Raw genomic sequence first — 15,522 nt, 5'->3', positions numbered from 1 at the left:
CTGTACTGATCTTGACATCTTGGGCTATTTGGCAAATAGTAATGCGCTGATTTTCCACAATGGCAGCCTCAACTTGACGGACAGATGCCTGATCAATGGCAGAAGGAGGGGGGGGGTGACCAGGTCTCGGAGCTGTTTCCACAGACTTCCGGCCATATTTTAATTCACGATGCTAGCGTTTTGCAAGGTCATATGGTGGGGCATTATCACCATAAGTTTCTTTCATTTCATCAAAAGTCTCCTGTGGTGTGCGTCCTTTCAAATACAAAAACCGGATCACTGCTCGACATTCAACAGGCTCTATTTCACACCTGACTCAGTTCAAATACCTGTAAAGCAGAAACCACAATTAGTTCAGAGCTGTAATTTGTCAAATAACCCATAGAGATATAAATCATTGCACATGCAAAATTTCAGCTAGATCAGACAACTCGAAGTTGGTCAGGGGCATTACTTAATGCACGCCACTCGTATATATATATATATATATTTATATATATATATATATATGAGGTATTTAAATATTTTGATTTGAAAAGGTTAATTTTCAAATATAGAACTTTATTTGTTTGCAAAGAAAGAATACAGTTTAAAAATATATTTCCTTAGATAAGTAAATATCGAAAACTCATGGTTAAAGGAAATATATTTTTACACTGTATTCTTTCTTGGCAAACAAATAGAGTACTATATTTGAAAATTAACCTTTTCAAATCAAAATATTTAAATACCTAATATATAATTCATTTGCTCTATCTTGTATATTGAGCAATTTTATGTAGCTTGGATTGTCTTATATAAAATATTACATCCAACAATGTTTTATAAGACCGATAATCACTGGATTTGCATACCAGTTGATATATTGCATTTTTTTATTCTGAAGAATCTCTCTCTCTCTCTCTCTCTCTCTCTCTCTCTCTCTCTCTCTGTATATATATATATATATATATATATATATATATATATATATATATATTTATATATAATGTATATATATATTAGTGAATAAATTTATTCATTTGAATAAAAATAATTTTTCTGGCAATGTCATCTATCGAATTTGTATTTAATATATATATATATATATATATATATATATATATATATATATATATATATATGAAATACGATGTGACATGTATAATTGTAATGAATACACTTAAGACACGAGATTACGAGTAACTGCTTTATTCGGCCATCTTGATGGAACTACTACTGCGTCTACGACTCAATTCAAGGGCGGTAACTCTTATAATTTACAGAGTTATCCTACTGTTACATCCTCTTCGTTGAGAAAAGGTGTTTATTACCACATGGCAACCTTCCTAGAGCTGATGACTCAAACAAATTATCGGTCTGCAAACCTAAACTGCTTAGGGAGTAGATACGCTCTGTCTATCACCCAGCTTCCCTACTCCTTCTTTGCCTATTAGTCAGGTGCAGAGACACTATCAGAGTGATTCGACAAAACACTTAGTGGTAGATCTTGTTGTCTAGGGCAATGAACGCCATTTTCCCCACTCCCGACACATCCCACCCCCCAAACTGGGCACTTGGGAGTGCTTGAGTACCACACATGCCTGTGCAATTAAATTGGGTTTACCTTCTTCTGATGGGTTGAGGTTACCAGATTGACAGTTCCTGGCTGCTGTTTCCGACTGGTAGTACAGGTGCCCTAACTCTGGTAGCGCTTAGAGCAGCTGCTCCATCAACAGTTGTATAATATCGGGATGTTTATAGTGCCATGTCGTGCATGGAAAGGAACTCTGCACTCATCCCCAATAGGCTTTCCTGAGGCCACAGTCCTGGTTGAAGAAAGGTCAGCTAATGGTCTACTTGTGTTGCATATCTGACACCCTGCATAACCTCTTGTTCAGCGCCCCCTTACCTAACTGAAACTCCTTAAAAACATGGTGACAGTATAATAAAAAAAAAAGCTTAAACCAGGCCTAGGGACAAACAAATCCATCTTGCCTCCTCCCTTGAGGCTTGCATTCACGAATATCCGTGAGCTTAGAACTAATTTAGCTGATGTTGAAGCATTTCTCCTAACAAATACCCCGAATATCTTAGCACTAAGTGAGACTAACCTACACTCCCCCATCCCTTCTAACTACTTTAATATGCCTGGATATCTCTCATTCAGCCGTAATGACTCTGACGGACATATGCACGGACTTGGAGTCTACATTCGTAACACCCTCCCCTTGACTAGAGAAACAAACCTAGAAACGGATGATCAAGCCTTTATGTGCTTTAGACTAAACATACAACATAACATTAGCTACTTTTATTTTCTCTGCCGCTCTCCCTCGACCCAGGACTGCACCATAATAAACAAAGTCTCTGACAGCATAGACACAGCACTCTCCCTCGACACTAGCGCACAAGTACATGTATTTGGTGACTTTAATGTCCACCACAAAAACTGGCTTGGATTCTCCACTTACACAGATGCAGCGGGCAGCACAACACATAGCTTCGCTATATCTCACTCCCTATCACAAATGGTTACGTTTCCAACCCGTTTCCCTGACCAGCAAGAACAACACGCATCACTTCTAGATCTGTTTCTGACATCAGTTCCCGATGATTGTATAACAAATGCTAACAGCCCACTCAGGAACGCTGATCATGCAGTGATAATGGTCGAAATCGCCCTAAACTCAAGACCCAAAAACTGAAGAGCCAGGGCTCAAAACAACGAGATATTATAAAAAGGCTGATTGGGAAGCCATCAGAGATCTTATCAGAGATGCCCCATGGGGAAATATTTTTTCTTTTCCTGCTGAACAGTGAACAAATGAGACCACTGAATGGTTCAAAACAGCAATTGAAGCACATGTTTCCATGCGGAAATTTTATAGCAAGCCCCACTCTCTCCAATGGTTTATTTCTACTTGCGCAACTGCCATTGCTCAAAGGTAGCATGCATACTGCAAATTTAACCGACATAAGTCCAGTTCAAACAGACAGAAGTATATAGAAGCTAGAAGTAACGTTAAGAAAGAAATAGCGACAGCTAAGAGAGAATTTACTGAAACCACTAAAAAACGCATCGAAGCATAAAAATTAGGAACTCGTGACTTCTGGAAAATCTACAACAATGTAGTAAATAATGGGCAATCAACAATTCCCCACTAAACAATAATCACAAGGTTATTTGCTCAGCAACCGACAAGGCTAATATGCTTGCCAGTCGGTTTGCCTCAAACTCTACACTGGACCCTTCGAACCACCCCCTGCCTGACTTTCCTTTGCGGACAGACGCCACGCTAGACGATCTAAAAATCACCCCTGCTCAGGTGCATGCTATCATAAAAAACCTTGATACTTCAAAAGCATGTGGGCTCGATCTCATCCCAGCTGTGCTATTAAAAAAGTGCTCAGCCGAAGTAGCTCCAGTTCTCTCCAAACTCTACAACAAATGCCTTAATGAATCTTGCTTTCCGGGTTGTTGGAAAACTGCTTCTGTGGTACTAGTATTCAAGAATTCTGGCGAAAGAACTGACTTATAAAATTATCGCCCCATTAGCCTCCTCCCACTTTTCACCAAAATATTAGAAACCATAATTAACCATGCTCTAGTCCGTCACCTTACAGATGCTAAACTTCTGACTGACAAACTATATGGATTTAGACAAGCCTATTCCACAGCAGACATCCTTACTGTAATATTTGAATGTATATACCATTCACTGGACAAAGCGGCGGAGGGCAGAGCAGTAGCTCTAGATATATCCAAGGCTTTTGACAGGGTATGGCATGAAGGTCTCCTCAGGAAAATTAGATCATACGGTATCACTGTTAGAATACTTAACATAATTAAATCCTTCTTAGATAAGAGAAAAATCCAGGTTGTCCTCGACGGTCGTACATCTAAACAATATGATATAAATACGGGAGTGCCTCAGCAGTCTATCCTTGGACCTCTATTGTTCTTAATATTCATTAGTGACCTCCCCGACAAAATTACCTCTGAGATGGGTATATATGTTGATGACATCACGCTCTATAACAGGCATGACAGGAAAACAAATGAACACACATTTAAAGAAATGGCAAAAACACTAGAGGATGACCTCCAATCTGTAGTGGAATGGGGACAAAAATGGATGGTCACATTCAATGCTGCCAAGACTAAACGTGTTTCCTTCAATAATTACAAGAAACCTTCTCTGCCACCAATAGCAATGGCCAGTGACTCCCTGTCTGAGAGTACATCTTTCAAACTGCTTGGCCTAACGTTCACAAGAAACATGAATTGGAACAATTACATTGAAAGCATTGCCAGGACCGCTGCAAAGAAGGTAGGCTCTTGCTACCATGCTAGAAAACTACTAACACCCGAAAGTATCCTGTACCTCTATAAGGCCACCATTCGCCCATGTATGGAGTATTGCCATCACATTTGGACTGGTGCATCTGCTACTAGTCTCTTGCTCCTAGACAAGGTTCAAAAGAGAGTTGCCAATCTGATAGGCCCTGCCTGCTTCCCACCTGACTACAACTTGAATGTCTTCAAGTCCAACGTTAACAAATTCCTAATGAACCGCCCCCTTAAGTAAACACTTCATCAAATCTCCACACTAACGTAATGTACTTGCAATAACCCTTATCCCTGAGTGGCTTCCGGGCCTTGATAAGTGGTTATCACTATGTAAAAAAAAAGAAATAAAAAAATTTAAGCTTCAGCCTTTGTCCCATCGACGAAATGTAGCATCCATCTGCCTGTTCTACAAGTATTTTAATTGTGAATGCTCTGGCGAACTGAAGACCCTTGTGCCCCCATGACATAGACACCCTCGACAAACCTGATAGGCAGCTAAATCCCACCCCTACACGGTAGAGATCCCTAGATGTAAAAGATCTTTCTACTCCAGTAGTTTCTTCCCCAGAACCGCTAGACTCTGGAAATCCATTCCAGGTCCCTGCTTCCCCAACTGTACTGACATGCAGAAGTTCAAGTGTAATGTGAACCGACATTTTGCTGCCCAAATCCCAACATAGTGCCCTAGTAGTTGTTGCCCCTGATAGTAGCCCCCTACACTAAAGTGGCAATGTGCCTTGTTTGGGGTGAAAATGTAATAAAAAAAAAAATGTACACATATATATATATATTATTTATTGTTTATTTGAATAGTATAAAGTCCTTGTATTTCAGTGGGGCTCACCGTGTTCTTTTGGGTCGGCCCTAGGTTATTATTTTGGTTCGATTCAATTGGTTGACATGAGTTGTCTGATGGGATGTATTCATTGTTGATGTTAGATGGAGCTCTGGCCTTCAATGGGTCAGTGTGCAGTTGGGACAGTGGTGTTATATTATCCCAACTATTCTGTTGCCTGGGTGTGTTACACATGGTTTGTCTCCGGGAATTATGTAGCTCTTGTTGGTGTCTTGTAGGTGTCGTCTGTTGCATCTCAGCAATCTTCCATCACTGTGCATTTTGACATTTCTTTCAATGTCATCTATCGAATTTGTATTTAATGTATGGGGAAAAAATAGCAGGGACCTGTACAATGCACACCCTCTTTGAATTTTTTCCATTTCGTCTTTTTTCCAGTATTTTCAATGGATTACGAGGGGAAAGCGATAAGTAATGCCCCTGACCCACTTTCAGTTGTCTGATCTAGCTGAAATTTTGCATGTGCAATGATTTATATCTCTACGGGTTATGTGGCAAATTACAGCTCTGAACTAATTGTGGTTTCTGTTTTACAGGTGTTTGAACTGAGTCAGGTGTGAAATGGAGCCTGTTGAATGTCGAGCAGTGATCCGGTTTTTGTATTTGAAAGGACGCACACCACAGGAGACTTTTGATGAAATGAAAGAAACTTATGGTGATAATGCCCCATCATATGACCTTGTAAAACGCTGGCATCGTGAATTCAAACATGGCCGGAAGTCTGTGGAAACAGCTCCGAGACCTGGTCGCCCCCCCCCCTGCCATTGATGAGGAATCTGTCCGTCAAGTTGAGGCTGCCATTTTGGAAGATGGGTGCATTACTATTTGCCAAATAGCCCAAGATGTCAAGATCAGTACAGGGTCTGTGGAAACTATCATTCATGACCATTTGCATATGCATGTGTCTGCCAGGTGGATTCCCAGGTTGCTCACACCATTCCAGAAGTGAGAAGTGCTCGAGGATGAATTTGGAGATGTGCCAAGAAGATGAGTCAAAGTTTTTCAAAAGACTGATTACACAGGATGAAACCTGGGTCCATCACTATGATCCAGAGACCAAAGTCCAGTCAATACAGTGGAAGCACTTGCACTCACCACCTCCAAAGAAGCAAGGGTACAGCCCTCCGCTGGCAAGGTCATGCTCACAGTTTTTTGGGACCAGAATGGAGTAGTGATGACAGATTTTCTGGCAAAGGGTACCATAATTACAGGAGCCTATTATGCTTCACTTTTGAGGAAATTAAGGAAAGCTATCAAAATCAAGAGGCGGGGCAAGATCAGCAAAAGTACCCTCCCCCTGCAGGACAACGCTCCAGTCCACAACTCGCATGTCACCAGATCAGAAGCATGGGCATGTGGTTATGAAATCTTGCCCCATCCTCCCTACTCTCCTGACCTTACACCCTCTGACTTTCACCTCATCCTAGCCATGAAGTTGAAAGGAAAGCGTCTCCCAGATGATGCAGCCTTGATTTCTAAAGTCACGTTATGGTTGGAGGACCAACGTGGGGTGTTCTACAAAAACGGTCTCCAGAGCTGCATCAAACAATGGGAAAAATGCATAACTCTGGGTGGTTCCTATGTAGAGAAAGGCTAATAACTGTGCCAAGTTTCGTTGCTCTACTGCTATGAGAAGTGGGTCAGGGGCATTACTTATTGTATGCCCCTCGTATTATCGATTGGACAATCATCTACCATACTATCAAAATAAATAAAAATTGAATGCACGCACGTGCAAAAACAAACATGGCCACCAGTGAAAACAATACGGAATACATTGAATAATATCATTGCCTTAGATTAATAAATGAAAATTCATTTATATAAGAAGGGTGTGTTTGTTCTTGTCAGGTGGTTTCAATATGGGGGATTGATTTAGTAGAACGATGTATTAGAAACTGATCACACCATACAAATATTGGATTATTTATATAAATAAATAATTATTTATTCATTTTAGTTATTTATTTATTTTTGATAATATGGCGAAACCAGAATTCTGAAATTTTTGAATGCATGTTTTTTTTTTTGTTTTTTTTTGCGGGGTCGTGTTAGTTTTAAAAAAAAACTTATATTAACACAAAATAGTTTTTTTTTTTTTAACCAAAATAGATATTTTTAAAAAATATTTTTTATTTCCTAATTTCCTAATAACATGCCACTAATAAAAATATATTCAAATATTAAAAAAAACAAAAAACCTGGATGTTAAATTTAAAAGAAAGGACACTGATGCACAAATTCCAGATAAAACAGCTTAATTTCTCCCTGATTGTGAATCCTGATACCCAGCAAGTATCCTACTAAGAAGACATGACTAAATGATTGACATTACAGTCAAACTGCCTTCATGTTGATGTACGAAAGTGATCTGTAATTGAAGGCTATTAGATGGGAAAAGATCATGGTCACAGCAGGGATGGTCAAGCTATGACTAGCAAAGACCATATGTGGGGGTAACCCCACATATCTGACCTTGGTCACTGAGGGGGAAACCCTTCATACCAACAGTTACTTATCCAGCTCCCATTTCCTACCTCTCGGGAGCTGGTCCCCCCCTTTCCCTCCCCCTTCCCCTATCTCCACATTAAAAAACGGCCTTGTGCCTAATTTGCTCAGTGGGGAAGCAAATAAATCCCACAGCAGGGATGGTCGCGAATAGACCACCTTCGTGGCCTTCGGGTAAAGATCAAAGTGTAGTATCTTTCCGACAGATACTGCAAGCAAAGACCATATGTGGGGGTAACTCCACATATCAGACCTTGGTCAATGTAGGGGCAATCCTTCATACCAATTGTCACTATCCAGCTCCCCTACTCCCCGGAGAGTTGGTCCCCATTTCCTCTTAACTCCTCACATTAAAAATCGGCCTTGTGCCTAATTTGCTCGGTGGGGGAGCAAATAAATACCACCTTCGGGCCAAGATCAAAGTGTAGTATCTGTTCTGATACCTACATCATGCAAGGCAGTGCTGTTCTGCCGACACATTCTCGTGCCCAGAACACCTGAAAAGCTTTCTGCACCCCCACTTTGTTTTTCTCTGCTCTCCCCCCGTGAGGGGGGATCCAAGCTGATAATTTACGACCTTCCCGCGAGGGAGGGTCGGAAACACTTTCTCTCTTCCCTCCACTAACTTCCCACTCCCTCTCTCAGTTCTATCTCCCCTTTTGCCGCCTTTGACGCCACTTCTTTTTGACGCCAAAGTCGGCTCCCCACTTTGGACGCCGTCTCCACGTCAGTCAAAACTGAAAAAAAAAAAAAAAATTTTTTTTTTTTTTTTTTTTTTTTCCGGATTTTACCATACACATTGACTGACCATGGAAACCACAGATACAGGAAGAGAGGAAAAAGAAACAACACCAGGCAAGGAAATGATAACTCCCGCAAAGTACGACCCCCCACATGGGGGAGCAACACTCAAAACCAAGGAGGCGTACTGCCCGGACAACACGAAAGCAAAGACAGCAGCCCCAAAAGACAGTGCCCAGGGAAAAGCTCCCCACGAGGGCAGCTCCCCCAAAGAGGGAAAAATTACCAAACTGAGGAGGTACACCCACGAGATCCTCAAAACCAAGGGGCAGCAGTCCCAAAAGACATTACTGTGGGAAAAGCTCCCCACGAGGGCAGCTCCCCCCAAAAAGAAGAGGTATACAGCCCAGAAATGAACGCTGGCAAGGAGATAGCTGCCTCAAGAGACATTATGAAGGGGGATGCGCCCCCAAAGGGAAGCTCCCCAAATAAGGGAGCAGTGCTGGACACACCCAATCAAAGTATGAAACAATTAAGCTCTAAAGGGAAACTTGTCTCAGAAAACACCTCCAAGACAGCAGAACGATCTTTTAACCCCACAAAAGACCCCTCGCCCAAGACCTCAAAGAGATCTGCATGGGGTAAAACCGCTGATAAAAGACTCTCCCCACAGGAATATAAAGACTTGTACCTTACCAAGTACAAGGAATATATTGAGGGAAACGTCCTCAAGCCAATACCTGGGGGCTGGGAGACGATGGAGGATAAGATCCTATCCTTCATCACTTCGGACATCCGAGCAAATCAGCTCAAGGGGATGAAAAAAGAGGAAATGGCTGAGCTCCTCCAGAAACTGAATATACCGACCAAGTATATACACCAGAGGAGCTTCGCGATGTGGGACGTACTGCTCCCCAATAAGGATGAAGCAGAAAAGTTCTCATGCACAGAACTTAAATGCGCAGGTATTAAGTTACTGTCAGAGTATCGAGACAGGAAGAGAATCCGAGTACAAATATTCAATGCTCCTGCTGATCTACGCACAGAACTGCTGGGAGCTTTCCTCAGTAATTTTGGAGAGGTGGAGCGGATGGACCCGGCACGCTCCAAAAATGGTGTCCACCTGGGAAGTTATACAGTAGCAATGCGTGTCAAAAAAGAAGGCTTTCTAGGCACACCAGCTACAATATCTTTCAAGGAAGCCAACATGACAGTGGTGATTGAGGGTCGGCGCCCTCATTGCTGGTCTTGTCTGAAGCAGGGCCACATGGCAAAAAACTGCTCCCAAAAAGCAGTTCCAAGCCAACCAGCGTCACAAGTAAACACAGTTCCAGTGGCGGGGGTGGCAACAGCCACTGAAACTAAGGAATCACCAACATCAGCCCTTGAGTTGGCAAAGCCCAAGGATCAATGGAGTACGTTGGCAGGGCATAAACGGAAAAACACATCTATCTCCACATCAACCCAACCACCTGCTCAATAGCAACAGCAGCAACAACAGTCGCAGCCACAACAACAACAGCAGCAGCAACCACATAAGCAGCAGCATCAGCATGAGCAGCAAGAGCTGCAGCAGCCAAAGCCGCAAAAACAGCTGCAACAACAACTGTTGCAACAGCAACAACAGTAACAGCCAGACAAGCAGCAGCACCGGCAGCAGCAACATCAACAACAGAAGCAGCAACCAGAGCAGCAGCAACAATCAACGGTCCCCACACCAATCGAGACGAGGACCAAGCGGAGGAAAAACTGCTCCTCTGAGGATGAATCAGCTAGTGAGAGGGAGAAGAGCCCAACCTCACCACTTTCCGGTTCACTCGAAATGCAGAAAAAGAAAAAGAAAAGAAGGAAAAGGGAAGAAAAGGTGGCCTCCACTCCCTGTGAGCATACACCACCCCAAACAACAACACAACCCACTTCCCCCCTCCAAACCACACACTGCACCAACACCAGACACCGCTCCAACACCAGACACCACACCAATACCAGACACGGCACCAACACCAGACACCACACAACCACCAACACCAGACACCACACATACACCTGTCCCCACACAAATGCAGGCCGATCCACCACCCCAAAAAGAAAAGAGTGAACCCAGGAGGGGGAGAGAATCTTCAACTTCTCCCGCTCACGGACTTACTGCATCAGAGACTCTTCCCCTTGAAATGAGGGAGAAACTGTGTTTTATAGACCCCCTGTCTGTGGCAATGGATTTACACCACCGACAGAGAAAAAATTTAAAACCTCTGCTGGATTGCCAACAGATAGGGGGAAAAGACATTAATGTTCCCTCTAATTTCCCGGACACCCCACTGCTAACAACTTTTGTCAGGCTTCCAGAGGCCAGCAAGACAAACTTATGGACAATTCTGGAGGCCGTTGAAGGGGCTGTTCCGGGAATTGAACTGATTAGAAAAAATGACCCTTCCCTTGAGGAACTCTCAAAACAATGCAAGGGAAGGGTCCCAGTGTTGGTTCATCCGTCACTTTATAGGGCCCTTAAATTGACTTTCTCTTTGGACGTTGGCGGCATTGTGAGAGAAGGTCAGGATATGAAAAACCTGACCACCTTGAGCATTGCATACAGTGTCGGCGTCCTTTCCCCGACTGATTTCGAAGCTGAGTGTAACACATCTTAAAGTAGGTACCATGGCTTTGAATTTGGCTAGTCTGAATGCGAGGGGCTTGAGATCATTGGGCCGGGCGCCTTGCCTTCGGCACGACCTCTTGTCCCTTGGAGTGGATGTCGCTGCGATTCAGGAGACGCATTTCGTTTCTTCTGTGGTCTGTCAGGTGCTGGCGCGAGATTTTGAGGTTTTCTCAGCATATGGCAGCCCGTGGGGGAAGGGAGTCTCCTTGCTTGTTAAACACACCTTGTCCACGACGGTCGACATTGTTCATAGGGATGCGGAGGGCAGGTTGGTTGTGGCCGATGTTGCCGTAAAAGATTCTGTGTTTCGGGTGGTCGCGGTTCATGCACCCAGCACCGCTCGTGAGAGGGTCTCATTCTTCGGTCAGCTCGATGTGTTTGTAGATTGTCGGAAGCGGGTAGTGCTAATGGGGGATTGGAACACCATCTTAGACCCCAAGATAGATAAGGTAGGAGGCGAAGCTAGAGGGTCGGAGAGGTGTGAGTCCAGCCTGGTTGATCTGATGGCTAGATGCGGTCTGGTCGACAGGTTTCGGGTCGAGCATACAGGGCGAGACATGTGGACGTGGATCAATAGCGTTTCCTCCTATCCAAATACCTATTTGGACAGGATGTTAGTTAGGAGAGGCGAAGTAGACTTCCTATCCTGTTCCACGTTCACTTGGCTAGGCCAGACGGACAATAAATTAGTTATGGCCCGGCTGAAGCTAGCAAATAGGCCTAAGTTAGCGGGGTACTGGAAGTTAAACACCTCCCTTCTGGAGATACAAGACTTCCGAGATCAGTTAAGAGAATTGATTAAAAAGGCACTAGTGGGGGCAGTTACCGGGAGTAAGTGGTGGTTAGGTCTCAAAGCCAAGATCAGAAGCTTCTCCGTCAAGTATGCCCAGCGCCTCACACTTTAATTTTAGAGGAGAAACTAGCCCGGGCTATGGGGGAGGGTGATAGGGTTAGTCAGGAACTAGCTAAGCAGGACCTTCTACGCGAGACTAGCGAGCGTTACGAAGGCCAAGTAGTTAGAGCTAGGCTTAGAAAGATAGGCAACGAAGCAGTCAATTCTGATGCAGACATGCGCCGTGAGGTTTCTAGGCGTGGTTCAGACAAATACATTGCGAAAGTCAGACATCCGGATGGACGCACCCTGGAATCGACTCGGAAGGTCTCCGAGGGGTTTCGAGAACATTTCGACGAGCGTTTTACGCAGCAGCCGGATCTCCCGGTCCTTGAGTTTAGCGACTATTTGGCCGACTCTCCCCACTCTGAGGTGGCTAGTTGCAAGGGCCGGGTGACGGAGCGGGAGGTCTTTACTGTGCTGAAGCAGGTCAGCTGTGACAGATCGCCAGGACTTGATGGTCTGCCATACGAACTGTACTTGAGGCTGTCGCCCATGTTTCTGTCTCTTCTGACGGATATGTTCAACCATTGGTTTGCTCAGGGATCAGTCCCAGGGCAGGTAACCAAGGGAGTGATCACATTGCTGAAGAAAGGTGACGGGCATGGAGGGGAAGAGTTAGACGACTACAGGCCCATAACTCTGCTAAACACAGAGTTGAAGATTTTGGCCAAGGTCCTGTCGAATCGGCTGCAGATTGCTATCGATGAGTTGGTTGAACCAGAACAGAACTACGCTGTGAAGGGGAGATCGATTCAGAACAACTTGCACCTGATCCGCACGATCCTAGAGGGGGGAATAGATGACGACACGGAAGCCGCACTGATCAACTTAGATCAGTCCAAAGCTTTCGATAGGGTCGAACATCGTTTCCTGGCATCTGTCTTAGAGGCCGCCGGTTTTAAACCGGACTTTTGCAAGTGGATCTCTGTAATGTATCGACAGCCCATGGCTGTTGTGCAAATCAACGGAAAGCGCTCGAAACCTTTTGTTATCTCTCGGTCGGTTCGTCAGGGTTGTCCGCTGTCGCCCCTGCTTTATGTCCTGGCCTTGGAGCCTCTGCTCCGCAAGCTGAGACATGGGGAGGCAAATTCGGCCCTGCACGGAATGGCTCTGCCTGGCGGCTCAGCTGCCAAGGTATCCGCGTTCGTCGATGATGTCACGGTCTTCGTGTCGGGCTTCAGAGACATTGAGGTCGTGTCGGAGGCACTCGCACAGTACGAAAGAATACCGGGGGCCAAGATAAACCGCAGCAAGTCGGTCGGACTGCGGTTGGGCACCTGGAGTGGCAACGCAAACCTCCCGGCGCCTTTCAGCTGGACAGATGGCCTGGTCCGGATCCTCGGCGTGTGGTTTGGACCGGGTCTCCAGCTTGACAAGAATTGGTTGGAGGTACGGTCAAAGGTGGAGGCTGCAGTCAATTCGTGGCTTCCTAGGAAAGTTTCCTTAAAGGGTAGAGCTGAGGCGTGCGCCACTTACGTCTTTCCTCTCATCCTTTACCGACTGGCCATACTTCCCCTGCCTGCACAACACCTAAAAGCTCTTGTCGAACTCTTTGGGACAGAGGAAGACACTGGGTGAGCAGACAGGTCTGTATTCAATGTCCGTGTGAGGGAGGCTTGGGAATGCCGGACTTGAAGTGTCATCGAGATGCTGAGAGGCTGGCCTTCCTGAGCCACTATATGCAAGATGAACAACCATGGCACTCCATGGTTACTGCCGATTTTTGGTGAATTTTTAAGTAATGGGAGGGGTCAAAATGTTTATTCATTTTGAGCATCTCCATTCATTTTGCACGTACCTAGTTTTCGGATATGCTGACAAGGTTGGGGCTGTCTATTCCGAAAGCCGTTCTTAACATGGGGAACGAGGTGTTTATTCGTCGTAAGCATACCCGAATATATATATAAGTCGACATTTCCGATGTGAACGGTCAGTTGGAATTGTGTAAAAAAACAACAAAAAAAAAACAAAAAGGTATACCAAATTGACTTTTTTCGTTAAAAAATTAAATTATTTTGTTTTTTGTAAATAAAATTTTATTTTTATATACAGAAAAACCTTCGCTTTGTTTTTAATGTTATTCTTTCGACTACTTTTTCGATTTTTTTTGGGCGCAATTAAAAAAAAAAAAAAATTAAAACGGAACGAAATTTAAATTTTCGTTCCATTTTAAAAACAACCATAAAACAGAGCCTTCTCCACAAGTTTTACCAATTTTTTTAAGAAAAAATAAAATTTTATTAAGGAAAACGAAATAATTTAATTTTTAAACGAAAAAAATTAATTCGGTATACATTTTTTTTTATAGGCCTCACCACTTATCAAGGCCGAGAATCCACTCAAGGATAAGGGTTAAAGAGTGTAAGGACAATATAGTAATCGATAGTAATGGAAGTTCGGTAAATTTGTTAACTTAAGTGGAACGGCTCATCAGAAATTGTTAACAGTGGATTTGAAGACAACCATATTATAGATAGCTGGAAAGCAGGAGAACGGAAGACAATTCCACAGGCGTGCAGTTCTAGGTGTATCAGAAATTTCGTGAAAAATAGTGAATAATTCCACCCCGTCTTTCCAAGCTTATAACCCCTCGAAAAATGTAATTCAAGCCTTAATTTTTTTTTTTTTTTCAATTAAAGGAGCAAGGACCAAGGTTTCATTAAAAAAAAAACCAAACAAACAAAAACCAAACAACGTGTTTTTTTTTTTTTAAGGTTTTAAACTTCGGACTTTGCAGGTAAATTTTTAAAAAACACTACTTTTTTTGTTTTAAATTTGAATATATTATTTATTGACCTTTTCTCTTCAATTTGTGATATATAAAACTTTGGTGAGTAAATTAATTATTTACTTTGGGGCGTGAATTAAAAAAAAAAAAGAGCGTTTGTCTAAAATATTATATTCAGTTTATTGGAAAGAGCATAAAATTTCACATTGACCCTGAAAATATCGTAAAAATAGAATCAATAGAAAAATTTTGATAGATTTCTAAAGTTTAAAAATTGAAAAATATTGAGTTCGTAAAATTCATTACTGTTTTTTTTAAAGTAAAAAAAAAAAAATTTCTATTACTTTTAAAACAACTTTAATAGTTTATTTTGGAAGTATAATCCATAAAGAAAATAAACAACCCACTTTTAAAAGAGAAATTACGAGTTTTTTTATATTTTTTTCGCAGTTTCGTGTTAGGGGTGTCAAAAATTCCTACAAAAATTCTGATACACCTGCAGTTCTAAGAAAAAAGTTTGATCATGGAATCTACGTTTAGGTTTAGGCACAGATTTTAGGTATTTTTATTTTACATAAATCCAACTCGCCGTTCACATTGGAAATGTCGACTTTTATAGGTTTTCGGATATGCTTACAACAAATAAACATCTTCAACCACCTATGTTAAGAATGGCTTTCGGAATAGGCACCCCTCCTAGCCTCACACTGTTAAGAACGGCTTTCGAAATAAACACCCCACAACCTTGTCAGCATGCCCGAAAACCTATAAAAGTTGACATGTCGAATGTGAACGGTGAGTTAGC

General features: G+C 42.9%; 1 protein-coding gene across 1 annotated transcript in view; it reads left to right on the top strand.

Moving 5' to 3' along the window:
* The window catches only part of LOC145269168 (uncharacterized), an 85,709-nt gene that overhangs the window by 62,408 nt on the left and 7,779 nt on the right, over positions 1–15,522 (top strand). The window contains exons 6-7 of the mRNA XM_080124777.1: positions 5,568–5,600; positions 8,520–9,853. Coding sequence (XP_079980903.1) covers positions 5,568–5,600; positions 8,520–9,853 — 1,367 coding nt within the window. The remainder of the gene's footprint in view (positions 1–5,567; positions 5,601–8,519; positions 9,854–15,522) is intronic.

Source organism: Euprymna scolopes, chromosome 45 (assembly GCF_053919585.1).
Source record: "Euprymna scolopes isolate OS-2025 chromosome 45, ASM5391958v1, whole genome shotgun sequence".
Lineage (NCBI taxonomy): Eukaryota > Metazoa > Mollusca > Cephalopoda > Sepiida > Sepiolidae > Euprymna > Euprymna scolopes.
Note: the sequence above shows the minus strand (reverse complement) of the source record. Positions and strands in the feature narration are given on the sequence as shown.